At 49.5% G+C, this 26451-nt stretch overlaps 1 protein-coding gene across 6 annotated transcripts in view; it reads left to right on the forward strand.

Annotated features, from left to right (window-relative positions):
• Positions 1-26451, forward strand: part of NFAT5 (nuclear factor of activated T cells 5) — a 61215-nt gene that overhangs the window by 27603 nt on the left and 7161 nt on the right. For 2 of the 6 annotated variants that reach the window (XM_055000374.1, XM_055000375.1), the window contains 11 exons: positions 2723-2784; positions 3253-3808; positions 8304-8496; positions 10143-10333; positions 13397-13569; positions 15113-15247; positions 15387-15439; positions 16570-16702; positions 17126-17206; positions 22056-22201; positions 24032-26417. In XM_055000374.1, the coding sequence (XP_054856349.1) occupies positions 3357-3808; positions 8304-8496; positions 10143-10333; positions 13397-13569; positions 15113-15247; positions 15387-15439; positions 16570-16702; positions 17126-17206; positions 22056-22201; positions 24032-26417 (3943 nt within the window). In that variant the 5' untranslated portion in view covers positions 2723-2784; positions 3253-3356. The remainder of the gene's footprint in view (positions 1-2722; positions 2785-3252; positions 3809-8303; positions 8497-10142; positions 10334-13396; positions 13570-15112; positions 15248-15386; positions 15440-16569; positions 16703-17125; positions 17207-22055; positions 22202-24031; positions 26418-26451) is intronic. The other 4 variants (XM_055000373.1, XM_055000370.1, XM_055000371.1 and 1 more) reach the window with 3 other exon arrangements.

Consider the following 26451-nt stretch of genomic DNA (forward strand, 5'->3'; position numbering starts at 1 on the left):
TTAAAAGGACCAGGTGGGAGGTGATGTGAAAGACCTCTGGCTGAGACCCTGCAGAGCTGCTGCCAGCCAAAGCAGAAAAGACGGACGGGGACGGACCAAAAGTCTGGCTCAGTCGGAAGCAGCTTCATATATTTAAGTATAAAATGGCTTTAAGTTGTAACCAGTCCTTATTTGTGTAAAATCCTGTATTTCACAAAATGCAGCAAAATTATGCAACCCTTCCCCAAACTGAGTTTCTGCTTTTAGAGCCACCTCTGGAGCCCTAGAGAATAGCTTCCATCGCTTCATGGGAGGATTGTGTGTTGTCTAGTCTAAGGATGCGGAGTAAAATGACAATTCCTTAAGCTAATTTCACAGCTAACTTCTTACTGGCTGGCAGTTTGGGAGGAAGTGAGAACTGACCTCTGGTTGTTCTAAATTTGGGCTGGTTTATAATGTATTTTTAAAGCTGAGCTGAGGCTGCTTCATTGTGCTGCATGATCAGCCACAGGCCAGCCATTACATTCATTTTGAATTCTTGAAAATCATGCTTTGTTCACGTTGCATCCAAATTGCTGGGCAGAAAATTACGGTTCAGCTGAAGGATGCTCTGCCCTGTTCTGAGGCTGAGCCTCATTCAGCCTCAGGGGGAAAGAAAGTCTCCTACTTAGCTTCAGCCACAATGGTAAGGTGACACAGCCCTTGGTTATCCTCTCTGATGACTCGCATACTTTCCCTATCTCAGTTGGTTTAACTAAACTTTGTTTTAAGTATCCAAAGCCTCAAGCATCTGACTTGGCACTGCTGTGACTATGGAGTAAACCAAGCACTTGTGTAAGTGGCCCTGATCTACCCGGTTGTGATCTGCAGAGCTGATGAGGCTCAGGGCTGGTGATAGGCCTTGAAGGCCTCTGTAAGAGCGGGCGCAGCATTCTTTCCAAATTCCCTGTGCAACTATTCTACAGGGAATTCCCCTTGGCGAAGGTTAGTGTGTTCAGTGTGTGTTTCCAGCTCTTTAGCTTTGGTTAATAATCTCATGTAATCAAAGCAATCTTTGGCTTTTTGAGTAAGATACTGCCCTATAAACTCCCCATTTGGCATACCTGCCCCAATAGGTGCTGGTGTAAATTGTTCCACGTTGGATAGCTGCTTGGTTGCTTCTTTGCCAGCACCAACACCATGTTTAACCTGAAGGAGACATTTGCAAGAGTAGTGGACTAGTCACAGACTTAGCGGAAGAGCTCTTTGCACTGCACCATGCCTCAAGACAAGGCAGTCTCTCAGCTTGCCTGACCATTTCATTATCATCTTTGTCTTGGACAGAAATCCAGCGATGATGATGCTCTGCATGGTGTTTTCTTTGGGGGGATTGATCCCAGAGAGGGGAAACGGTGTCTGCCGCAGTACAAGTTGGCAGCTTTCCTCCTGCATGCTTGATAGTTTCCCCACTGCATGCATTACACCTAAGGTATGCAAGCCGCATACTTGTGTTTCGGGTGGGTAGTTTAAGAACGAAGTGAAAATTAGTGCTATTTTAACAAAACCAATTGTCCAGCTGCAATCTGTTTGATTCAAAGTGGCTGCAAATCAGCAATTCTTCGTAGTCACTGAAATGAGCTAACTTTACATCTAAAGCACTACATTAATGCATGATACGAAAAGGATTTGAAAAGTGTTTTTTTTTAATAAAATGCAGTTTTGAGTGGCTGAGTTTTCCAATTTCAGCCACTGCATTTGCCAAGGAACAAACAGAAAATGGAACTGGTATCACTCGCTGGTTTCAGATTATTGCAGAGATTGGTTGGATATGGGTTGCAGGACAATGCCGATCATTTTTCTTCTGAAACTTTGGCAACTAAAGCTGTAGAAGATCAGTCTGCTTTGATCTTTGCCTACATTCCTTGGGTTTCCTGTGGCAGTGATAACACTTCCACTTAGCCAATGTGGCAGTGTGGATTTTTATCCGGCACCTTAAGATAAGTGTACAGCTGCCTGTTCAATGCATTTAGAAAACAAACAAGATCTGCAATGGTCTTCATTGGCCAGAATTAAGAATTGAAATTCTGTTTCTGTTCGGTGGCACCATCAGAATCCTCCTTTCGCAGAAGTGTTTGTGTTCTCTAGCTGATGACACCTCCATATTTAACAAAGAAAATGGCTGCTAGTTAGTGCATGGTTCAAGGATGAGTGAGCATCTCAAGTTAATCTGTTGATGCCATTTGTGTTTCTGTGTTCTGGGACAACCCCAAAATGTAGCAACACCTCCACAGTTTAAACTGGAGCAGTTCTTTGAAAGCTTACTGAACGGTTGACCCTTTTGTAATTAATCACCCTTCTTGTCTGTGCTGCTTCTAAGAAATCCTTGTCACAGCTGTTGTCCAATACAAATATATCGCAGCAGCGTTCTCAGGCTTAGCCCCTCCAGCTTCCTCTCTGGCAGATCCCCCTGCGGCTGCCTCCCTTCTGCTAAGGCACGGCCCACTCACGGTGTCTGCAAGCAGCCCGACTAACATGTTCCTGGAGGGGAGGCGCAGAACTCTGTCTTCTTACCTCGAGGGCTCAGTATGCTCAGATTTAAAATCTCAGCTGATATAACTTGTGAAAAGGCCATTAAAAAGTGATTGGTACCAGTTCCATTTTGTTACAGTTAAGTTACTTTTATATTTTATTTCTCATTTAATACTTGATATCTGGAATAATCAGCAGCTCTTTTCTCATTTATTTTCTCATATTTTTATTCCAGGATTTGCCTCTGAAGCAGGGAGTGTCTGCATTAAAAATGACCTGTAGTTCTCTGCTTCATAGGTTAGAAACTTATTTTAATATTTTGTGGCTAAGCACAGTCCCACATCTTTCAAAAATTTCAAATGCTGAATGATTGGCGTTGAATGTGGCCTAGAAACATACTCCCATCTTGCATTGGGGAGATAGAGAGAAATGGCTTGAACTTACTCAGTCCTGCTGAGGCAATGAAAGTGCTCTTGTTCGCTTGGAGCCTTTTTATGACTTAAAGGGAATGTTACAAAGCTGTTGCCACACACACACACACACACACACGTGGAAATGGAAGTACCATTTGGACACTTTCCGAATACATCGTTGTTGCGTAAGCCTTGTAGTGCTCAAAGTGTGTAAATTCCAAACTAGCCAAATTCCAAATACTCATTTGGGGGAAAAATCAGTTTACCGATCACATTTATTGCAAAGGGACGGCTGTAGCCAGCACAGGCGGGATCGTGTACCCTGTATTTACTTCTGAATTGTACACCGCAGATGCTTCTTCAGCTCCCTCCTCCTCCGTGGGCGGTGCTTGCAGCTCCTTTGCCACCTCTTCCAGCCCCGCCATTTACTCTACCTCAGTCACTGACAGCAAAGCTATGCAAGTGGAGAGCTGCTCCTCAGCCATGGGGGTAAGTAACCGAGGGGTAAGTGACAAGCAGTTAACCAGTAACACGGCCCAGCAGCAGCAGTCCACACCGAAGAGACACACGGTCTTGTACATCTCGCCGCCACCAGAAGATTTGCTGGACAACAGCCGGATGTCCTGCCAGGATGAGGGGTGCGGATTGGAGTCTGAGCAGAGCTGCAGTATGTGGATGGAGGATTCCCCCTCTAACTTCAGTAACATGAGCACCAGTTCCTACAATGATAACACTGAGGTGCCACGTAAATCGCGAAAACGAAATCCAAAGCAGAGGCCCGGGATCAAACGACGAGACTGCGAGGAGTCGACCATGGACATCTTTGATGCGGACAGCGCCAAAGCGCCTCACTATGTCCTTTCTCAGCTCAGCACGGACAGCAAGAGCAACTCGAAAGCAGGAAATGGGTTGGTATCTGCTTTTAAGTTCTATCAACGTATGTTTTTAAAAAACCCCAAAAACGTTACCTTGACTTTTCTCTAGTGTTCAGCTCGGGTTTTCTCCCAGAAATATGGGAGAGCTGATGTGGGCACTTAAGTTCTGTGGTTTCTTACACTGAAATTCAGGGTCCACTTTTGTGACCCAGGAGTACATTCTGGGCCAGTTTAGCAGCCATTGAACTAACAAGTCCTGGAACGTTATCTAGCACTTCCCTTTGGAGGCTGTTTAGTGGATAGTGAGGTTTACGCTACAAACTTTGTTACAAACATAATCCCCGAAGCTGAGGATCGGCTCCTCCGTGTCTTCCTCAACAGTTCCAAACAAAGTTTGTGAGGATCCAAGTCTGCGCTCCGCCTGCTTCTCTTTCACACTCTCCATCAGTTACAGACAGCTGATTTTGATCTTGTTATATTAACACTTACTAAAATGTTAAGATGTGCTGAAACCAGTTTGTGTTCCATGTCACTTCAGTTCTGTATTTGATTTTTAAAAAATAAACCTCGAATCCTGTTTTGCTGTGTGCTTCTCGGTTGTGTGCATGTGTGTGTGTGTGTGTGTCGTTTGTGGTGATGCCTGGGTGGTGGCTCCTCATCTCTCCTGCTTCACATTCTTCACTTAAGCGCATCTCAACTTATAAGTCATGGTTTGAATCAAAGATCCCACTGCCTAAACCAAAGGTGCTTCTCTCTGTGTGTCTGTGCATGTTGTTTTTCCCCTTCCCCTCATTTGCAGCCCCCCCCCCAACTGGTTCCGGAGACGTTCAGTGGCTTTGAGGGGGCTGCCTATGTGGGTGACTGCACAAAGGATGCTGCACAAACAGAAGTGTCTTCTACTTGTGCAGCAACACCTTTAGATCCAAGCAGCAGCAGCAGTACTGGCGTACTATCCTGCTGGTGGTGTTGTTGTGCCTCATAATCGAGATAGGCTGACTTTACACGTTCTCGGGGTTTTTAATGTGTTTCCATATTTACCCTTGAGTTGGTGAATAGTAAACTGTCCGGGAAAGATGAACTTCCCGTCTGAAGGGCAGGAGCCTTCCATTTATGTCCCCATATTGTTCCAGTTCCATATTTAAAATATCCGTTTGCTGAGGTGAATTACAAGAGACTCTCCAGACTGGCTTTCTTAATGCTGCCAAAGGATGGTTTTTTTTGGATAGGACGGCGGTAACCTTTTACTCTTAGCACAACCCACAGTCTACTGGGGCCTGTTTTCCCCAGGCACAGCTGATAAGTCTGAGGACAAAATTAGACTTCAATAAATGTCTTGTGCTTCTTCTCCAGATTTTGAAATTGGCAAGCATTGCCATAATGTTATTCTAAATCAGATAGGAAAGCTAGGTAGAGTTTACAGGCTGTGAGTTCTTCAAGGAAGCGCATTTCATTTGTGAAGATTAGAACTGTATGCAGTCTCTCTCCTAGCAACTGTAAGGAGTCTCTGAAAGTTGCATAATCACGTTACTTTGGTGTCAGGTAACGTTGGGCAGCAAGCAGGCTGCTGGAATTCAGTGCTAGATTGGTGTGCTTTGTTTGTAAAGTCTTCCCACCCCTTCACAAGGACGCTGAAGTTACAGCCTAGCCGTAGCAACTTGCAGCAGCCAGATGGCTGAGAGAGAGCAGCTTGTTCAAGGTCTACCCAGTGAGCTTTAGGCTTTTTGAAATTTCAACCCAGGGATCAAAGCCTAGTCATCTGCCTGTTGGAGCTAGCCAGTTGAGCTGCCTGCCGTGTGTTCCTTAGGACTGAGGTCTGGAACAGCTGAAAATCACTCTGAAGATACAGCCATTGAAAGCAGGAGGCGCCTAAGACATAGTTGAGACCATCTACCTCAACGTGATTCTGGGTTCCATGGTGCATCACACCCTCATGTTAGGAAGCAGAGCCCTAGTAAAGAGAGGCAGCTTGTTTGACCAGAGGCCCTTGGCCCGTGTTTTGCAGAGAGTTCACACATGACATGCCATTGTCGGCTGCTCACTGGAAATGGAAAGAGTTCATAGTTCTTAGAGAGAAACAATTTTTAATTCCGTAAATGGGCTAAGGTTTAAAATGCCGGGATTGAATGAGTGTTATTAGCATAGATTACAGCTAACTTTCAGAAGGCCGCCTTTGCAGCGAAGTCGGAAAGAGCCCCATCCGCCAGTTACCAAAACACATTCTGGGATTCTGCAGCTCAGGCAGGCAGCCGGCCTGCGTTCCCATAGCTGCTGGATTTCTTACGAGAATGGAAAGATTCCTGTTCTCAAGGGCTATCCGCAAATGCAAGAGCTGACCCAGCCTCTCTTTAAAAGTAGCTTTTTGTGCAGCTGCTGCTTTGGTTGGTTTATATCAAGTACAGCTTTTATGTATCAAATGTCAAGGCTTCAGTTTTTATTCTGTTTGCAAGCCTGTGAAGCCAGGTTGTGTGAGGTTGCCCAGAGATAATCCAGTGCTGTGCTTGAAGCTTGAGGACTGATCAAGTCCTGAAGAACGCACAAGTGCAGTTCATGTAGAACCAGCTAGAAGCGGGCGGGGGGGGGGGCCGGGGTTAGTAGCAAGGCTTTAACTTTTTGCAGGGCCTTTTAGCAGCTGGAGGATGCTGAATGTACTTTTTGTGAAATCTTGGGCAGTAAATAGGGCAGTGTGTAGATACGAGCAGAAACAGGACATACCTGAAAACCTGCAGGGACCACAGGCAGTCATTGGGAGTTTAGGCTTTCAGGTACCGATGTGCTAGCAAGGCCGTCTGTGGAGGGGCCCAAGGCTGGAGACGGCGACAAAAACACACCAATCTCCACTTCTTCTATTTGCTTTTCTGTGACGGGCCCATTCCTTAGCCCCTCTTGCTCTCATCTTAGACCCATTTAACACAGAGAGAGGTCCTGGCACAGTTTCCAGTCATGAGAAATGTCTCAGGGCTTCCCATGCCTGTGCTTTGGTGCTACACAGCGCAGCCAAGAGTGCAGGAAGGAATCTGCCCCTTGGAGCCACCAAGCGCCGCTGTGGGTGTGGATGGTCAGGCATGCCAGCGGCACAGACTGCACCCCTGGGCATCAGCATCCACGGGTCCCCGCTAGTGCTCTGTGTGTCTGGACGGCAGACCCAGGCAGCACCTCTGGAGATACCTTGGCAGGCTCCTGGGCATGGGTGACTTACCATGCTGCTATTGAAGGTTCACAGGCCATAGTTTTAATCCAGTGCTGGTTACTTATTCTCTGGGTCCCTTAGGATTGCTGGAAAAGGACATACTTTGGGGGGCTTCTTCAAATAGGTTTTAATTATGGAACTGACTGTGAAGCATAGCTTCCAAGTGTTATTGTTTAGCTTTGTTTAGAAAATGTATATGCTGCCTCTCCAGAGACCTGCTGGCCAGAGGCGCTGGGCCTTTGTGAAAGCTAGACCAGCTTGGGAGAGACGGTTCCAAAACCCTCCAGTCCACCCCCGGCCCCAGACAGTCCCCCTGGTGTGTCTGCAAACTCGAACTCCTGCAAGGTCAGAAGCAAAGCAGGCATGAAGCTGCCTCTTCCCCCTCGTGGCCCGCTGCTTCGCCTTGGCCGTCACTCGGAACGTGCAGTGCTGGCAGCTAGGCAGTATTCCGATCAACTGACTTCCGAAAAGACCAGGCCAGATGGAGAAAACCGGGTTATTCCATGCATAGTGACATCTGAACCAATGTAATGAAATCCTAAGCACTGGTTTTTCAGCTTGGGGTGAAAATGACCTTTCACCCCTTTATTAGTAATGCTGATTTTAAAGAGAAAAGGGGCCTGAGCTATTAAGTAGATGTATTAAATGAACTCAGCGTTGCTGGAGTGTGTCCAGCATACAGGGTAAAAAAGTCCTAAGCGACAGGAGATTGGACTTCTCCTTGAGTGGGGATAAGCCATATCCGCTGGTTGCAGGGGGTGGGATCATGGCCCCCAGCAGGAGTTGCCTTGTCACAATATGCGTGGCTCAGCCACAGCCACTTCAAGACCAGTGATGTCTGTTACGCTTGGGTCACGGGGCTTAGAGTTTCACATACCGCGTGAGATTGATATAATTAGTATTATTTCGAAATGATGCCCAGGAAAGTTTCCAAATCACAGCTGTTAATAGCCAGTATTTGTTTCAGCTGGGGACACTTAGGGAGAAACTGCCAGGCAGGTAGTTTTGAGATGGCCCTGCTGTTTCCCATCGGATGGCTTGGCTTGTGCCAGTGCTGTTGGCTGTGCAATGGCACACCTTCATTTTATTGAAGCCGTTTAACACGCATGAAACCCCAACCCTGAACTGTCCGGTCTTTTGCCTCCTTAGATGTGCAGGGCGGCTTCCTTTCTGATCTGGGGGGAGTGCCTGGGCCCGTGCGGCTTCTCCAAGCGCTTTCCCATCCTGTGATTAAGTAGACAGATCTAGTGGTGGCCCAACAGGTCCTGCCTTTCGGGCTCTAATTGTCCTTGAAAGATAAGCCTCTGGTAACATCTTCAATGATTTGCTTTGACTCCTCAGAACATCAGAAACTGCAAAAGCAACTGGAGGGAAGAAAAGCCCTACGTTATGCGGCCAGTACCCTAGTAAAAGTGAGGGCAAGGAGCTGAAGATACTGGTGCAGCCAGAGACCCAGCACAGAGCTCGCTACCTGACTGAGGGCAGCCGAGGCTCCGTAAAAGACCGAACACAGCAAGGGTTCCCCACTATAAAGGTACGGCAGATATGAGGGCGAGGGGCACAGAGCCAAAGGCACGTTGCTGTTCGGGGGGGGGTGATTCTCCTGTCCCTTCGGTGACTGAGTCTGACTTGCCACGAGAAAGGAGAAAGGGTCCCCCTGCCGGCCGTTCACTCTTGCCCAGAGCCAGCCTCTGATCATGCAGTTTCCATTCCAAGTTTTAAATGGCACTGAACTAGGGCTTGTGTACACAGTTCCATGTTTCTCAAGGATGTGGCTGTTTTGTTGTTTGGCGTGTCGTAGAGAACTGGCTGTTTCTTGAAACAAGACAGAGAAGCCTTTCTTGCTGACTGGAAGGTATGTTTAAATATAGGCCCATCTGTGCTGTCATCATGCAGCGCAGCAATGAATACACAGAGCATTGCCTGTCAGGCAGCTGTTGGGAAACCTGGCAAGTTGTGCTGTGTGCGGGTAGCCACATACATGTACACACCCTTTCCGAGAGCAGATACAAGGAAGTCCTCAGACAGCGCAACACTGGTCAGGATGCTGTGTCTACCTGTGACACTGAAGTCTGCATTGTAAAATATTACTTTAATTTGGAGGAGGGACAGAACTTTTTGGGGGAGGCGGTGTGAGAATCTTGCAGCCCAGTAATACAGCTAGGAAAATGCCCTCCATTCCTGTCCAGTCAGATGAACGGTCACTGTGTGTTATGCACGTTGCTCTATGCTGCAGTTGAGCTTGAATGTTTGTAGATGTTGCATAAAACATAGAATACAACCTGGTGCAGGTTTGGTTTTGGATTAAGAGCATTTAAATTGCTTGGCTATGTAGTCCACCCTAAGGAATTCTACAGTGCAACAAGTCTGTTGTTGAATGGTGTTGTAGAGATTCAGTTGCTCAAATATATGTGTCAGGCCTGGCTAGGGGATTCTCTCAGACTCTCCACTTCATCCAACACGGCAGTATGAGTCTTTATTCAGATAAAACTCCCTAGAAGTGCACTGATACATAGAGATTGCCCAGAATGTTGAAGGACAGTCTTCCCTGAGAGGTTATACTCCAGTTCCCCTCCCCCAGTCCAAACAAGTCAGTTGAAGTCAGTGAAAGTCCTGCAAAAGATGCCCAGCCAAAGTTCCCACGCCTGGTTCCCACACACTTCCAGCTGCACTGATCAGGTCTCTTAGCAAAGCATAGGCATAGTGAAGGAAGCTACCCATCCCACCCCCCAGTAGACATACATTCGCAGTCATGGCAGGCTGGCTGGCTTGCCTGCCTGCCTGACAACACGTCAGTTTTCTGAAAAAACATCTGTGGAAAAACGGCCGTTGTTTGCAGCTGTTGTGTGATGGAGCGTTCTTGTGTAATGGCTGCTTGCTTAAAAAATACATCTGCTTCCATTTCCCAAAGATCTCAAGATCCCTCTCTTTGCAACTTTATTGTATATGAATAATGTATTACACTTCAGAAACAGGAATGCTGGTTTCTGTCTTGTCCTCTTCAGGAAGATGTAAGTGAGGCACTGTAGAGTTGGACTTTGGGTTGGCAGAGGTTGGACTCTTCATGGTGGAAAGGGAGACGCTAGTCAGCGTTCTGCTCCGAATCAGTAGCATTTTGCAGGTGCGCTGCATTGCTTGTTCCTGTCTGTTCACTTTTGCTTGCTTGCTCTCTTTTTGCAGCTGGAAGGGCACAACGAGGCTGTGACCTTACAGGTGTTTGTGGGGAATGACTCTGGCCGGGTGAAGCCTCACGGATTCTATCAGGCCTGCAGGGTCACAGGTCGAAACACCACCGCTTGCAAGGAAGTGGACATCGAAGGCACCACAGTCATTGAGGTGGGCCTGGATCCAAACAACGGCATGACCCTGGCGTGAGTCATTTTCCCCGTTCATTATTTGTCCATGAACTGCAGATGCCCCCATTTGGAAAATCTAGCTCATAATGTCTTCTCAGGTCAGGCATTTTGATATACACATAGATCTGGGGGATACTGAATGTATATGGATAATGAACTTTGGGAGTGCTGCTTGTACATTGCGCTATGTGTGAACAAGAGCAGCCTAGTCACTTCTGTGCTCAAGAGTGCTGTGTGCATGAGTGGCAGCCCTTCTTGTGTTCAGCTCAGTAGATGTATTGAAGACTAGCATGTGCAGGCTCCTCCTCAGCAGCTCCACCAGAGTACTTGCCGGGAGGGAGGGTGCAGAAATGAACAGAGTAGACCACGTGCTCCTTAGAGGTATGCTAGCCGTGTAATGAGGAGAAATGTGATGTTTCCTTTGCAGTCTGTAAGAACGTAAGACGAGCCCTGCTGGATGAGACCAGTGGTCCATCTGCTCTGGTGTTCTGTTACGTGCTGCAGCCAGCCAGTTGCTCCAGAGGGCCAATAAACGACGCAGAGACCAAGCCCCTCCCTTGAGGGTGTCCATTAGCACTGGGTTTCAGAGGTTGACTTACATGGAGGTTCCCTTTACTCACCATGGCTAGTAGACATGGATGGACCTTTCCTCCCTGGGTCTGTCCAGGCCGCTTTTAAAGCCACTTGTGCTTATGGTCATCACTAAGTCAGTTGGGTGTGAATGCCACCGTTTAGTTGCTCATTAAGTGAAGAGGCATTTCCTTCTGTCTGTCCTGTACCTATTGCCTGCTGACTATTGGGTGCTCCTGAATTCTTGCGCTATGGAAGAGTAAGAAAAAAGCTCCCTCTATCCACTTTCTCCACTCTAAACCTCTAACGTGTCCCTTCCAGTTGTCTTTTTTTCTGTATGAAAAAATCCCAGAATCTTAGTCCTTCCTCATAGGAAAGGTGCACCAACGCCTTGATTGTTGCCCCCGTCTGTATTTTTTCCAGCTCTGCAATCCCGTTTGTCAGATACAGTGATCAGTAACTTTCCCCTACTCTAGAGAGTTCTCTTTAGTTGAGCTCGGTCTGTGTTACACAAGGAAACCCCCGAAGGCCTTCTTCGAATTCACGATACTGGCTTTGGCAAGGTTTTAAAGTCTTGTTTTAGCAAAAGGGCTTTTTTTGGAAAATGGAGGTTTTGGGTAACGCGCTCCTGCACTGAGGGCTGCAGGAAGGTGCAGGTGAAGCCAAACGTCTGCTGCCTCCCTGTGGAGCTGCCGGTGAGCTGATTCCAGCTGGTTAGAGACTTCTCAGGGGTGGCAAGCCCAGGCATGGACCTAGGCTGTGGTGCTGCCAAAGGCCTCTTCAATTGGGCTGCTGTCTGAGGCTAGCTGAGTCTTACACAAAGAGGTGTGCACAGGACTGGCTCTGAAGCAGTTGTGTGTGATCTTGTGAACTTAATCGTGACCCAAACTGTTTTCTGCTTTGGTCGTGGCTGCTCAGGCCTATGAAGTAAATCTGTACATTGCATTTTTAAAAAACGTATTACTTGTGTATCCCATTGACTTAAGACAGGTTACAGGAATTTTGCCCAATTCTGCCTTTCGCTAGAAGGGAAACTTTTTGACAGGTGCTTGGAGAGTGGAGGAAACAAAGACTTAATTTCCTGTTTCTCTCCCCTCCTTCCCTATGACATCTAAATACTACTGATAAAGAATGTAATTGTCTTCCTTCTTCCTGCCTGTCGAGATGCACCAGGTGTAACACGGACACTTTGCCCATCACTCTGGGTGGGACAAAAGGAGGATGCAAAATCTCTGCCTGGTCCACTGATAGGGGATGCCTCTTGTAGACGTTATTTAGTGGTTATGGCTCCCTGTGTTTACTTCTAGCATCAGAGAGATGCAGAAGAGTCCTGGAACAGTTGACTGGTTGCTGCAGTGATATACACTAAACCAGTACAGCTGCCTTGCCCAGAGGACCTGCCCTTGGCCACCTGCTTTCAGGTTCAGTTTGATCCGTCCCTTCAGTTGACCTGCTGATGTCTCAGTTGAGCCTGAAGTACTGCTGCCATCTTTTTCTTTCTGTAAAGGTGGCTTTTTTTGTTAGCTAATCTTGAAGGTAAAAAAGAAGGAAAAGTAGCTGGCATTTTGCCCTCTGGCATGTCGAAATGCCAGAGGCAGCTTTCTCCAGCCCTGATTATCCACATAGACAGAATTTTGGTCTTTTACAACTAATATTTTTGGTAGGTGAGGCAGGGTGGATTGGTAGGGATTCCAGTTTTGAATAAGCAGGTTGCTTATTGCTGCCTGTAACTTAAGATTCTCTGGTTGCAACTTGTGTGTTTATCAGTACCAAGTGCAAGTCCGTGGCATCTAGCTGAAATGCTCTTCTCTCACACTGCAGCCATTAACAAAGAAATCTGCGTGTGTGCAGTCTTTTTAAGAACCTGTTGCCATTTTTTGGTTTGGTCACACTGATGTCCTTATGCTCCAGAGCAGAAGTCCTTGGAGGTCAGTTGGGTGGAAACAATGACATTTGCAGGAACCAGTGGGTTGGACCCAGTCTAAGAGAAGGGGGCAGTTTCCGTATATTCCCTCTCTCAGGGGCAGCATTTTGTGGAGATGAGTGAGCAGGGGGGAGCTGGAAAGATCTGTTGCACTGGGAGATTTAGTCTAGATCCAGCCCAGTAGATTCTGAGTTTGTTGCTTCTATAGTTCAGTTTTCTTTGTCTGTTTTACACCCAGAGCGGCTAATGCCATCGCCTCCCTCTGCACTCCTCCAGTAGGTTGCTGGTAGGCAGTGAACTGCCCGAGGCCGGCCAGTGTTTGTCTGAGTAGGGCTTTTAAACCACGTCTTCCCTCTTCAGGTCTAATGCTGTCTCTCTGGTTATAGCTGTTGCAGCCCACAGAGGCCAGATGGTTTTTCATGGCAGTTTTGATCGTCTTTGCAGCTGTGGCTTTGGCAGAAATTCTAGCTCAGTGTTCAAACAGGAAAGCTATGGCTGGAGATCTAGGAAGCGTCCTGCTTTTCGAATGAAATGTTCTCTTTGAAGACGTGGGGCTAGTAATGTAACTCTGACATTTTGCCTAGGGTTGACTGTGTAGGAATTCTGAAACTGAGGAATGCAGATGTTGAAGCGCGAATAGGCATTGCTGGCTCCAAGAAGAAAAGCACTCGTGCAAGGCTGGTGTTCCGCGTGAACGTCCCTCGGAAGGACGGCTCCACTCTGACCCTGCAGACGCCGTCCTCCCCAATTCTGTGCAGTAAGTAGCAAGAGTCAGCCCTCGAGACCAGCAGTGCTGAGCCTCAGTCATGACCTGTGTCAAACTGTTCTGTGCTTCAGTTTTATCCAGTTACATGGTTCGAGGTAACAGAATAGGCATCCCAGCTCAGAACTGTATAAAACTTGGTAAATATTTGCACAGATCACTCAGATTAATTTTTGATCATAGAAGAAGACACAGTGAAATGACTTTCCAGACCCTGGTGTATTTTAAATATAAAGTTTATTTTAAAATGGAGAGAGAGAGAGAGAGTCCATTATATTACATGGCCTATAAATGCATTTTTTCTTCCCTGCAACATGGTGTCATTGTCTCTCTTGTGAGCTGGTTTCAGGGGCATGGAAAACATAAAATGGGAAAACAGCATTTTAGTCATAGTTTCTCAGCTCAGAAACCACGTCCATCTTGATACTGGGGGTAGTAAATGCCTGTTCAAGCTACCCTGGTTTGCTTCAGAGAACAAGTTCCCGAGAGGCCTGGTTGTGTTAAAATGTGGGATGCTGTCAGCCACAGCATCTGTCCTCTGCAGTGTGGTGTGAAGGCTTTGGGGGAGCAACTCTTGGAGTGCACATTGGCTTGACAGCACCCCTAGAAACATGGGCAGCCTCAGGCAATCACTCAGGTCGCTTGTGTGGTCAAGCCAGGCCTGGTAGAAGCTAGCAGACAAGCCACGTTATGATCCAGTGCATGTTTACTCTTCAGTAAACCCTGCTCCATGCACTGGCACTTCCAGTAAACATGCATTGGCTTGCAGCGTTCTCCAGAGCAGCCGTGCTCTCAGTCCAGGGATTTGCCAGTAGCTGTTTCAGAGTGGGCCCAGGAACCTCCCACTGTCAGAGGTAGCTGTGATGGGCTGATGTCCGTCTGATTTACTGGCACATTCAAGCCAGTGTAAAGCAGTATCTTTGAGGAAAGGGTCTCAGCTCCCTGGTACCGCCCCACATCACCAAGAAGAGCATGGCCACAGCTAAAAAGATGCTGTGCCTGCAGTTTTTCTGCAGAAGAGTGCTGTGCTGGCCTGAGGCAGGCTGATGCTGAGGAGGAGAGCTGGAGGCAAACTAGTGAAATGGACTTCAGATGCCTCTTGGCAAAATATTTGAATTCTGTGTAGTTGTGTTTGGAGAGCACGATTTCAAATGGAAAGGTATGGATGTTGTAAGGCAAAGTTTGAAGTGCTCGCTCTAGAAATTGCTCGTACGTGGTAGTTGGTTGATTTTTTTGAAACCCGCGCTGGGCAATTTCCAGGGCAGAGCCTCTGTGCCATTTAACTGGGCTGGGTTGTGGCAACAGGTGGCTCTTGCATGTTCTGTGTTCGCTGCCAGGCAGAATTCACTTCGATGAAAGCAGCTGCTTGAACCCGAAAGGTGTCTTGCTCAAGCAGAACGTTTTACAAGTCGGTCATATCCTGTTTTTCTATGTGCAGTGGGGAGCCCAAGCACTTGTTTTCCCTATGGAGAGGTTTGGGGATGTTGTCTGATGCTCCCCTGCCCTTGATTGAGACTCCTCTCTCTTCACCTCCCAGCTCAACCAGCAGGTGTGCCGGAGATCCTAAAGAAAAGCCTGCACAGTTGTTCTGTGAAAGGGGAAGAGGAAGTCTTCCTGATTGGCAAGAACTTTCTGAAGGGAACGAAAGTGATCTTCCAGGAGAACGTGTCCGGTGAGTTCCCACGACTGAGCAGCAGGAGGCCAAGATGGACACAGTTGTGCTAGTGGATAGCCAAGGTACCTGCTGGGTCACATCACTGCCTGAGCACTGTACAGAATAAGCTTTGTCTTTTCTCTTTCCTTCCAAACAGACGAAAACTCTTGGAAAGCGGAAGCAGAAATTGACATGGAGCTATTCCATCAGGTATTTGCTTTTTAGCATGCTGCCTCGTTCATAAATTGTATGTTGTTAAACCGCCCTGAGCCCGTCCGACGGGGAGGGCGGTCTAGAAATGTAATAAATAAATGAATAAATAATTGGGATAAAATTCTATTTTTGCTCAGGAAAGCATTCTTTGCAAACTTGTTAAAAGAGTGCCCTTCTGTTATCACCTGTCCAAGGTGCCTTCCTGTGATTGGTTGATTTCTCTGTCTTCCCTGCAACCGTATTCCTCTTCAGTGGCTCCTGCCTCACTGAGAGTCCTTCTTTTTCTGGCGCTTACAAGCTGCGGCTGGGTTCTGATTCTGGGGCTCATGAATTACACTTCTATTCACTGGTGACCACAGTGATCCATCTAAATGTCACGAGGGAGGAGGGAATAGTCTGTCTACTTCCCTGTGGGTTCTTCAGCACCACGGTGGCAAAAGGGTACGATACCTCAGGCAGCTCCGTGTGCTGGCTAAAGCCTGGCCTGACTTTCCTCTCCCCGCCCTATCCACCTTGGTACCTTCTCCCATTGTTGTCCTTGCTTGGCCTGAACCAATATTTTGGTTGGAGAAGAAGATTAAGTTGTGGCAACAGTGAGGAAAGATGCACAGCATTGTTGTTAACTTGTTTAGTTCATTTATACTCCACTTTTCTTCCTACCGGAAACCAAAACGGTTTTCTTAACCTTCTTCTCCATTTTATCCTCTTCTGCTCCATTTTTTATCCTGTGAGGTAGGTTAGTCTGCGTGTGTGTGAGTGGCCCATGAACACCCAGCAAGCCTCCGTGGCTGAGTGGGGATTTGAACTGGGTCCCCAAGATCCTCAACCGACACTCTTGTCACTGCACCCCGCTGGCTGTCTTGATGTGAACTCAGAAGGGTGGGGTGATGGCAAGGAGAGGAAGGCCAGGCGAAGCAGGTGCTGCCTGCCTTTGGGCACTGTGCTGGGGGCAAATATCAGAATCCGTCTGAAGGCTGAGAGCAGATCCTGCCACAGAGCCCTCCCTGCAGGAGATCGCGTCTCTCCTTTTACCTGTTCTGAACCGGTCACGTGGTGGTGGTCTCGCTCCTGGTGCTGTGGTTGTAAGGCTCTCAGATTTTTTTTAACAAAACTCTTTCTGGATACAGAATCATGTAATTGTGAAGGTGCCGCCATATCACAACCAGCACATAACTGCACCTGTTTCCGTGGGGATCTATGTAGTGACCAATGCTGGAAGATCACACGACATACAACCATTTACGTACACTCCAGAAACAGGTATGGAAAAGGGGGTGGCGCTGGAGGGGGTCCTTGGCCAGTATTTCTGGGCAGCCTTTCTTCTCTTTAATTGACGACTCTCTGGGAGGGGAGAGGCTGATGGAGACCAAGACAGCAGCGTTGGCAGCTCCTCTGATCCTTGCCGCAGCAGCTCCACAGCTGGGGTGTGCGTTTGGGCAGGCTGTGCCCTAAGAAGGCTGCCCCGCCTGCTCCGTAGTGCTTGCAGAGAAGAGACCGAGGGCCTGATGCCTTCTGTCACCGCCAACTCTTGAAAATGGGCATTTTCAGTTTTGCAAGTGCTTGCCCTGGGTTTTTTTCTGAAGGGTGGGACGGGTGGGGTTTTGAATGGGTCTTTTTACCTTGCGCTGGAACATTTTGCTTTACATCAGTTTTGAAAGTTGGTGATGTCTTTTCTTGCATCAGCAGCTGGTACTCTGAATGTTAACGTGAAGCAGGAAATAGCCAGCCCAGCCCAGCCCTGCTCTTTTGATGAAGCTATCAAAGGTATCTGATTCATAGCAGTTATAACTTAAAGCAACGTCCTGCAAACTTTCAGGGGGAAGGTCTCTTCCTAAACTGTGCTGTGGCCATTTAGGCAGAGAATCCCTTTTATGGGGGACTGGAGGGGGGCTTTAATCTTGTAACATTAATGGGCACTGAAAACGAAGGATCCTGCACTGAACAGCTACAAGGTGACTAAACATTCCGTTCCTGGGATGGGGGCTAGAGATGAAGGAGCAGTCAGGAAGTGTCCAGCAAAGGTTAATGTTCCTTGAGTGAGGATGGTTAACTCCTTGATGCATGGTTTTCTCCCATTTAGGGAACTGCAGTTAGCAGTGAGCTGAAGAAGGTTGTACTATGCATGACCCAGTGCTGCCCCCCCCCAGTACTGTTAGCTTGAGCAGGAAATTGCAGAGCTGTTTTTCAGAAAGGGCAATAGCAGAATTTGTCTTGATGAAAACATACCATTCCAAACATGTGCAAGGTTAATTTTTGATGATAAATTTCCCACAGTACCTGCAGAGTTTGGGTTTTCTTCAGTATGATTTTCATGCTGTAGTGACTGGTCCTGTTGGGTTGTGGTGAATATGAAAGAGAGAATAGGCTGTGTTTTCATACAGCTCCCAGTTCAGGCCCTTGTTTCCATTTCGTCTTCTCTTGTTCTCTGTTCTCCACAACAAAATGCCCGTGCCACAGGCTTTGGCTCCTAAGAACATCAGCAGTGCTGGACTGAGTGGGACCTGGGCTCCGTCTCTTCCAGTCTCTTGTTTTACGCAGAGGCCAGCCGGTGGCCAGTGAACAAGGCACAGAGGCCAAGTCTCCCTGCAGTGCCGCCTCCCCGGTCGAGCATTCAGAGGTTTGCTGCCTTTGGATATGGAAAATCAAAAAGAGTCCAGTAGCACCTTTAAGACTAACCAATTTTATTTTAGCATAAGCTTTCGAGAATCAAGTTCTCTTCTTCAGATGCCTGATATGGAGGCTCCCTTCAGTCATCAGGGCTACTATCCATTCATCTCCTCCATGGATCTGTCTAACCCTCTTTTAAAGCTAGCTGTGCCTATGGGCATCACTAAGTCTACTGACGGTGAATTCCACCATTTAATTTGTCATTAAGGAAGAAATCCTGCTGTCCTGCTTGAATCTATTGCTCATCGACTTCACTGAGTGCCTGTGAGTTCTAGTATTATGGGAGAGGAAGAAAAAGCTCCACTACCTCGGCCCCCTACATAATTTTATAAACCTCTGTCGTGTACCCGCTTCGTAACCTTCTTCAAAGTCCCAGCCTTTTTAGCCTTTCCTCATTGGAAAGATGCTCCAATCCCTTGATTGTCTTGGTTGCCTTCTTTTGCACTTTTTCCAGCTCTGCAGTATCTTTTCTAAGATGCATCAACCAAAACTGTTCACAGTATTCCAAAGGAGGCCCCATCATAGATCTGTTCTCAAGGGCATTACAATATTGGCTGCTTTATTTTCAGTCCCTTTCCTAATTATCCTGAGCATGGGATGATTTTTCACCCTTGCCACAGAGTCAACGTTTTCATCCTCACATGATGCATTTGTTTGCTAGCTGGCCTTTGATGCTCATGACTGTAGGTTTTTATCTCTATTTATTTATTTATTTTTTTAACCCGCCCTCCCCACTAGCGGGCTCAGGGTGAGGTACAACATTGATTAAAATACAGCTTAAAATCAATTATAAAAACAGATAAAATACTGTGCCCCTTTTGGGGCAACCAGAGGGAGTGGACTCTCCATACCCCTTGCAGAGGGAGACCGGTGGAAGGCTCGGCAATGATGGGCTAAAAATTAGCCTCCACCATACGCCTGGTGGAACATCTCCGTCTTACAGGCCCGCCTAAATGATACAAGATCCTGACAGGCCCAAGTGTCCTCAGACAGAGAGTTCTATCAGGTTGGGGCCAGGACCGAAAAGGCCCTGGCCCTGGTAGAGGCCAGCTGAGCCTCCCCAGGGCCAGGGACCACCAGTAGATGTTTTCCTGATGAACAATGTGCTCTTTGAGGCACATACAGGGAGAGACGGTCCCTTAGGTATGCTGGTCCCAGTCCGTTTAGGGCTTTATAGGTCAAAACCAACACCTTGAACTGGATCTGGAATTCTACTGGGAGCCTGACCGTTGCACGGATCACTGTCGTTACGTCCTGGGCCGAGAGGTAGAACACCAGTTGCCAGGCCTGCCGAAGGTGGAAAAAGGCCGCCCGAGCCACAGCCGCAATCTGGCCCTCCATAGACAAGAAGGAATCCAGAATCATACCCAAAGCGATGGTACGGGCACAAGTGGTGCCCCCCCAAAGGTCGGGAGAAGGATCCCTGCCTCCGACAGTCCACGACCCAAGTACAGGACCTCTGTCTTCGCGGGATTCAACTTCAGCCTGCTCTGTTCTACCCTCCCAGACACGGCCTCCAGAGCTCTTAACGGTGTCAGGGGCAGAGTCAGGTCGGCCACCCATCAACAGATACAACTGGGTGTCATCTGCATATTGATGACAGCCCAGACCGAAACTCCGCACCAACTGTGCGAGGGGGCACATATAAAGATTGAACAACAGGGGAGAGAGTATTGCCCCCTGTAGGATGCCGCACTCTAACGGTTGACGTGCGGACAGTCTCTCCCCCAGCGCCACCCTCTGTCCCCGACTACAGAGAAAAGAGACAAGCCACTGCAAGGCCGTCCCACGAATCCCCACATCAGTGAGGCGGTAGGCCAACAACTCATGGTCGAACGCTGCTGAAAGGTCTAACAAGATGAGCAGCACCGACCCGCCCTGATCCAGGTGCCTACGGAGATCATCCGTGAGGGCAACCAACACTGTCTCTGCCCCATGACCCATACGGAACCTGGACTGGTATGGGTCCAGGACAGAGGTCTCTTCCAGGAACACCTGTAGCTGATCTCCTACTGCCCACTCAATCACCTTTCCCAAGAACGGGAGGTTCGATACCGGGTGGTAACTGGACAGGTCAGTGGGGTCCAAAGATGGTTTTTTCAAAAGAGGCCTCACTACGGCTTCCTTTAGCGCCCCAGGAAAAGACCCAGAGTTCAATGATGTATTAATAATGACCTCCAATTGGGCCCCCAACCCATCGGCACTGGCTTTCACCAGCCACGATGGGCAGGGGTCCAGGAAGCACGTAGTGGGCCTCACCAGCTGCAGGATCCTGTCCACTTCCTCTTGGGAGACCAGGCTGAAGTGATCCAAAAATGGGCCGGAAGATGGCCAAGGGGCCTCCAGTTCCCTTACTGTATCAATTGTGGCCGGCAGATCATGACGGCGGGACGAGATTTTATCTGCAAAAAAGCTCCCCAAAGCCTCACAGCTAATAGCTGAATTTCCAATTGGACAGTCTCCCTGCGATAGGAAGACCAAGGACCGAACTACCTAGAACAATTTTGCTGGGCGTGAGCTTGCAGATGCTGTGGAGGTGGCCAAGTATTCTTTCTTTGTCACCTTCACAGCCACCTCATAGGTTTTCATAAACGCTCTATAAGGTGTTCTCGCCTCTTCGCCCCAATTCCGCCTCCACACTCGCTCTAGTCGTCTCAGTTCCCGTTTCATCAGACGTAGCTCCTCTGTATACTAGGGAGCCAGTCTGACGCAGGGACGGAGAGGGCGACGGCGAGCGATTTCGTTGATGGCTTTCAAGAGACGGTCATGCCAGTCCCCCACCAGCTCATCCCATGAACCACCAGGGGGCATCGGATCCCGCAGGGCATTCTGGAAGCCAATTGGATCCATAAGTCTCCGCGGGCGAGCATAAATCTGCTCACCACCCATGCAGGAGGGAGCCGGCACACCCCGACGAGCCCTCAGGACATGGTGGTCCGACCATGGCACTGCTTTAATAGTGTCCAGGTCTACCTGAATCCCTGCCCCAAAGATCGAATCCAGCATGTGGCCCGCTTGATGTGTAGGAGCTGAAACAAATTGGGAGAGTCCCAGTGCTGCCATGGAAGACACCAGGTCCAAAGCCTGAGAAGAGGTGGTGTCATCAACATGGACGTTGAAATCACCCAGGACCAACAGTCAAGGATGATCCGACACCGCCTCTAACAAGCTCGACAGGGTAGCTACTGGTGCGCTAGGTGGTCGGTACACCAAGTAGATAGCCAAACTCTCCTCAGCATCCTATGCCAGGCCAACACAATGAATACTGGGGATCTTTGGAGAAGGGAGAGTCCTGAAGGAGAGAGACTCTCGAATGAGTATTGCCACCCCACCCACCCCCAACCATCCGTCCGGGACTGATGAAGGACCGAGAACCCTGGGGGGGAGCCAGCTCTTTCAAGGCAACCGTCTCGCCCTCCCTCACCCAGGTCTCGGTCACGCACACCAGGTCCACTCCTTCCGCTGCAATGAAATCTTGCAACATTTTGGTCTTATTATTAATGGACCTGGCATTGCACAACATCAGTGCCGGAGGGAGGCTACACCTCCTAGCCCTGCTACCAGCATGCCTTGGAAATGGGACGCAAGTTGGAAGGGAACTGAGCCCTAACACGTCTCCGCGACCTTCCTTTCCAACCCCGTGTCCCGCCGCCATACCTTCCTCCTTTCTTCCGTGTGTTCTTCATAGGGTTATTTCTTCAGCAAAGTGAAAAATTCCTGGTGGCTCCTTTGCTTCCTTTCTTTGTTCCTTGTTCCTTTATAGCCCTTGGTATAAGAAGGAATGTGAAAACATAATGCTTTTTGAAAAGAGCCAGTTGATCCACATGCCATTTAGTTGGGTAGTGCAGAACAGTGGAAACGTTAGTGTGTTTATCTGTCCCAGTCATGGCTTCTTGTGGCCTGGGTGGCAGCTCAGGTTGTTGTTGTTGTTGTTGTTTTACTGCAGTGAACACCAGTGGCTGTAATCTGGACCAGATAAGCATCCTTCCCAGTGCCTTGATAACTCCACTCAGGCCAAGCAACATGATTAAGAGTGAAGAGGCTGCTCCGATGGAACTTGCAGCTGAGAAACAGCCTCCTCCAGTCTTTAAGGTAAGTAAGCTGTTTGTGCTGATGCTCCTACATCCCCATACATTCGTTATGTACAATATTCAAAACAAGAAGGGCATGCAAAACTGAATTATTCAGGAAGGCTTTTTTTATACAGGTAGGCACGCTGAATTGTTAGGAAATGGTTCCAAGAGATGCATTGGTAAAGGGACAGGGACTGTAGACTATACTTCTGCGTACTGTCTGTTGCTGTCTGTTCCTACTGGGGGGTAGTTCCTGCATTGGTTAATATGTCGGCATGAGTTGCTTGTGCTCTGCTTCAGCTCCGTACCGGATTTCTGCTGACCCTCTGGCGTGGCTTATCGAATGTCCCAGCTGTTGATCGCACTGACTGGCACTGCGTAGTCTGCCTTGAGTCTCCGTGAGAAAGGCGGACTATAGCTAATGTATTTTATTTAATTAAGTAAGTAAAAATACAAAAAAAATATAAGCTGACAGCCAAGCAAGCAAAAAGGAAAAGGTAAGGAGTGGATGGCTTAAAAAAAATCAAGGCAGCCAGTAAGTAAGCAGGAAACTAGGCAGGGGGGTGGTTGGGCCGCTAGCTGACAGAGAGGCCAAAGGCTTGCCTGGGGACGACGGGGAGGCGGCCACAGAAATGAACGTTGCCTTTCGGGGGATAAGCGGACAGGTCCTGCTTAAACGATACTAAGGCAGTTCTTAAAAGAGAAAGGTGCACAGCAGGGTCCCAAAGGGTTGGTATTGGGACTAGTGTTCCTTAATATGTTAATAACTGGTCAAGAATTGGCAGTAAGCAAAGCAGGAAGAAGTAGGGAGGAGGGCGTGGAAAGGCTGAGGAGACTGGGATTTTTCAGTTCAGAGAAAAGACAACTTGCGGCGGAGGGGAACACGACAGAGACAAATATACAGGGAGTGCCTAGAGAGCTTTTTCCTCCCTCTCCCGAAATACTTTCAGGTAGGCAGCTGTGTTGGCCAGCAGCGGAACAGCAAGACGGGAGTCCAAGAGCAAGGCAGGGATGGCCATGAGCATGGATGGCTTCCAGTGTGGAGGAGACGGGTCCGTCCATGTGGCTGCTAGCCAGGGTGACCGAAGGGGAGTTAGCCGCTGAGTCCCAGCCCTAGGAGGCTCTGTGCCCTCTGAGCTGGCCCTGCAGGGCGGCTGACGGACCGTGTACGGGATGGATGCTGTACTTGATGGGCCACGGCTCTGGTCCAGCAGAGCTGCTCATTTGTTTCCCAGTTACACTAGATTCCAGAATCAGGCTCCACTAGATACTAGCCCAGCTTCTTTCCTGAATGGAGCCCAGGCAGCAGAGTGTATGAAAGGGGCAGCCGGTTTTTCTCTCGAGAAGATCTTTGCAAACATGGTTTGTGCCTTGCCTAACGGGGTTGCCGTGCACCTTTGCCATGACTGCCTGTTGTTTCATCACTTAAGACAAACAAAGAATCGCCTTTTTTTCTGCAGCAAAACATGTTCAAGTTAACAAGTACCTTTCAGCTTGCAAGCTCCTTAGCCCTGTAAACGGTCTCTTTGTTCTTTGGTGTGGTACCATAGAATCTTGAGTCCCCAAACAGAATTCACCTGGAAGAAACACACTGTCTCCACCAGGAGAGGAAACCTCAGCGCGGTTTTTCAAAATGATTGTCCATATTTTTCTGCAGAGTGTGTCTGAACTCTGCTTGGCTTCCCTGTAGGTTCAGACTGTGTGGCTGCCTGTGGCTGATTCCTTAGAGGCACACAGGGGCAGCCCTTCACTCTTTCTGCCTGAACTTGGAGCGGGGAGGGTTCTAACTCTGAGATACCAGTCAAGCACACTACTGTGTTCACTTTTTCCTGTGTTCCCCCCCCTTCAGGCAGGCAGCGTCGCTGGCCCTTCTTCAGCAGCACTGGAGACCAACCTGCCCACCATGCTGGGAAATGGTTCTTTCTCCTCTTCCACTTCTCATTTAACTCTGGAGAGTGAACAGCAGCAGCAGCAGCAGCAGCAGCAGCTGCAGCCCAAGGTGTATACGCCGGAGGGGATGCCCAGCCTCCAAGCACAGGACATCGCCCAACCTGGCAGCTTCCCAGCAGCCTCTGCTCCCAGCCAGCTGCAGAACAGTGATGCCTTGTTGCAGCAGGCAACTCAGTTCTCTTCGAGAGAGGCCCAGCCGGACCCCGCGGTCATGACTCTGTCTCAGTTGACGGAGGCTTCACAACAGCAGTCTCCCCTGCAGGAGTCAGCACAGACGCTACAGCAGCAGATCTCCTCAAACATGTTCTCCTCGGCGAATGGAGTGAGTCAGCTGCAAAGCACCATCCAGCAGTTGCAGGCGGGGAACTTCCAGCCCAGCACTGCCGGCAGCGGCGGCAGCGGTGGCGGCAACGGAAACGTAGACTTGGTCCAGCAAGTCCTGGAGGCGCAGCAGCAGCTGTCCTCAGTGCTGTTCTCTGGCTCCGACAGTGAGGACGTTCAAGAGCAGCTCAGTGTAGAGATCTTCCAGCAGGTCAGCCAAATCCAGAGTGGGGTCAGCCCGGGGATGTTTTCCTCCCCAGAGACAGCCCATTCGAGGGCGGAGGACCTTCTCTCTGGGAGAACCGAGAACGTCCACCAGCAGCCTGAGAGCTCTTTGTCCAGCCAGCAGCAGGCGATGGAGACCTCTGCGGCGATGGTGCTCGAAATGCAGCAGGGCATCTGCCAGGCCGCCAGTCAGATGCAGCCGGACTTGTTCTCCTCCCCCTCCTCTTCGGGAAATGGAAACGTCCAGCAGCCCCCCGTGTACCAACAGGCTTCCCACATGCTGGGCGGGCTGCCTGCCTCCGAAGACATGCAGATGCAGTGCGAGTTGTTCTCCCCCGCCGATGTGCCTGGCAGTGAAGCGGCCCCTCCGCCCCAGCAGCAGGTCTCTGCCAGCGGCTCCGCCTTGTTCCAGTCCTCTGGCTCTGCTGAGAATGAAGAGGCTTCAGGCCAGGCCAAGCAGATGCAGAGCACCGTCTTTCAGGCCATGGTCCAGATGCAGCACAGCGGAGAGAGTTCGCCTCAAGTCAGCCTGTTCTCTTCCTCTGAGAACATGATGGCGGTCCAGGGCAACGGGACGCAGCAGCAGGGGGCCGCTCTGTTCCAGCAGAGTGGGGAGATGATGTCTCTCCAGTCCGGAAGCTTTTTGCAGCAGGCCCCGCACTCCCAGGCACAGCTTTTCCACTCCCAGAGTCCGATTGGAGATGCCCAGAACATCTCCCAGGAAACCCAGAGCGCTCTCTTTCACGGCCAGAATGCTTCCTCTTCCTCGGATCAGTTGCAGCCGCCGATGTTCCACTCTCAGAGCAACCTGGGAGTCCTGCAGAGCAGTTCCGTTGTGCAGGACCAGCAGTCGAGCGGCATGTTCCTTTCCCCGAGTTCAGTGAGTGGCTCCGTCAGGCAGGAGGAGCAGATGCCCTTTTTTACTACCCAGAGTTCCATTGCTTCACTGCAGACGCCTGCGAGTGCCGAGCAGCAGCCCTCTTTCCAGCAGCAGGCGCAGCTCCCCCACCTCCAGAGCCCTCTTCTTTCCCAGGAGCAGCCCCAGAATCCGCAGCAGGGCATGTTCCAGTCGCCAGTGTCCCTGGGCTCCCTCCCCTCCTCTGGGGTGCCTCCAAGCCAGCAAGGGGGCATGTTCCAGTCCCCACACTCGATTGTGGCTCTCCAAAACAGCGCCCCATCTCAAGAGCAGCGGCAGCAGCAAAATATGAGGTACAGCGGCCAGAATTCCATGGGCCCAGTGGCCTCTCCAGAGTCAAACATGATGTTCAACCCCAGCCCAAACCCCATGGCCAGCCAGGAGCAGCAGCAGCAGAGCCAGTCTCTCTTCCACCCCTCAACAAGCATGGCACCCATGAACCAGGACCAGCAGTTCCAGAGCCAGAGCCCAGGGTCCGCCCAGGCGGAGCCGCAGCAGCCTGCCTTGTTCCACAGCTCCCCCCAAATGCAGCTCGTCCAAGGCTCGCCCGGCTCTCAGGAGCAGCCAGTCACGCTCTTCATTTCTTCCGCTTCCATGTCTGCCTTGCAGAACAGCATCAGCCAGCAGGAGCTGCAACAGCCCTCCCTCTACTCTTCCCAAAGCAACATGGCCAGCATGCAGAGCACTTCGTCGCCCCCGCAGCAGCAGCAGCAGCAGGCTGCTTTATTTCACAGCGCCCACAGCAGTGCCCTCAACCAGCTGCAGAGCTCCTCAGCTTCATCTCAGCAGACCTCTGGGATATTCCTGTTTGGCATCCAAGACAGTGAGTATGGATTGCCTAAAACTGCTTTCTCTTT

This window comes from Eublepharis macularius, chromosome 16 (assembly GCF_028583425.1).
Source record: "Eublepharis macularius isolate TG4126 chromosome 16, MPM_Emac_v1.0, whole genome shotgun sequence".
NCBI lineage: Eukaryota > Metazoa > Chordata > Lepidosauria > Squamata > Eublepharidae > Eublepharis > Eublepharis macularius.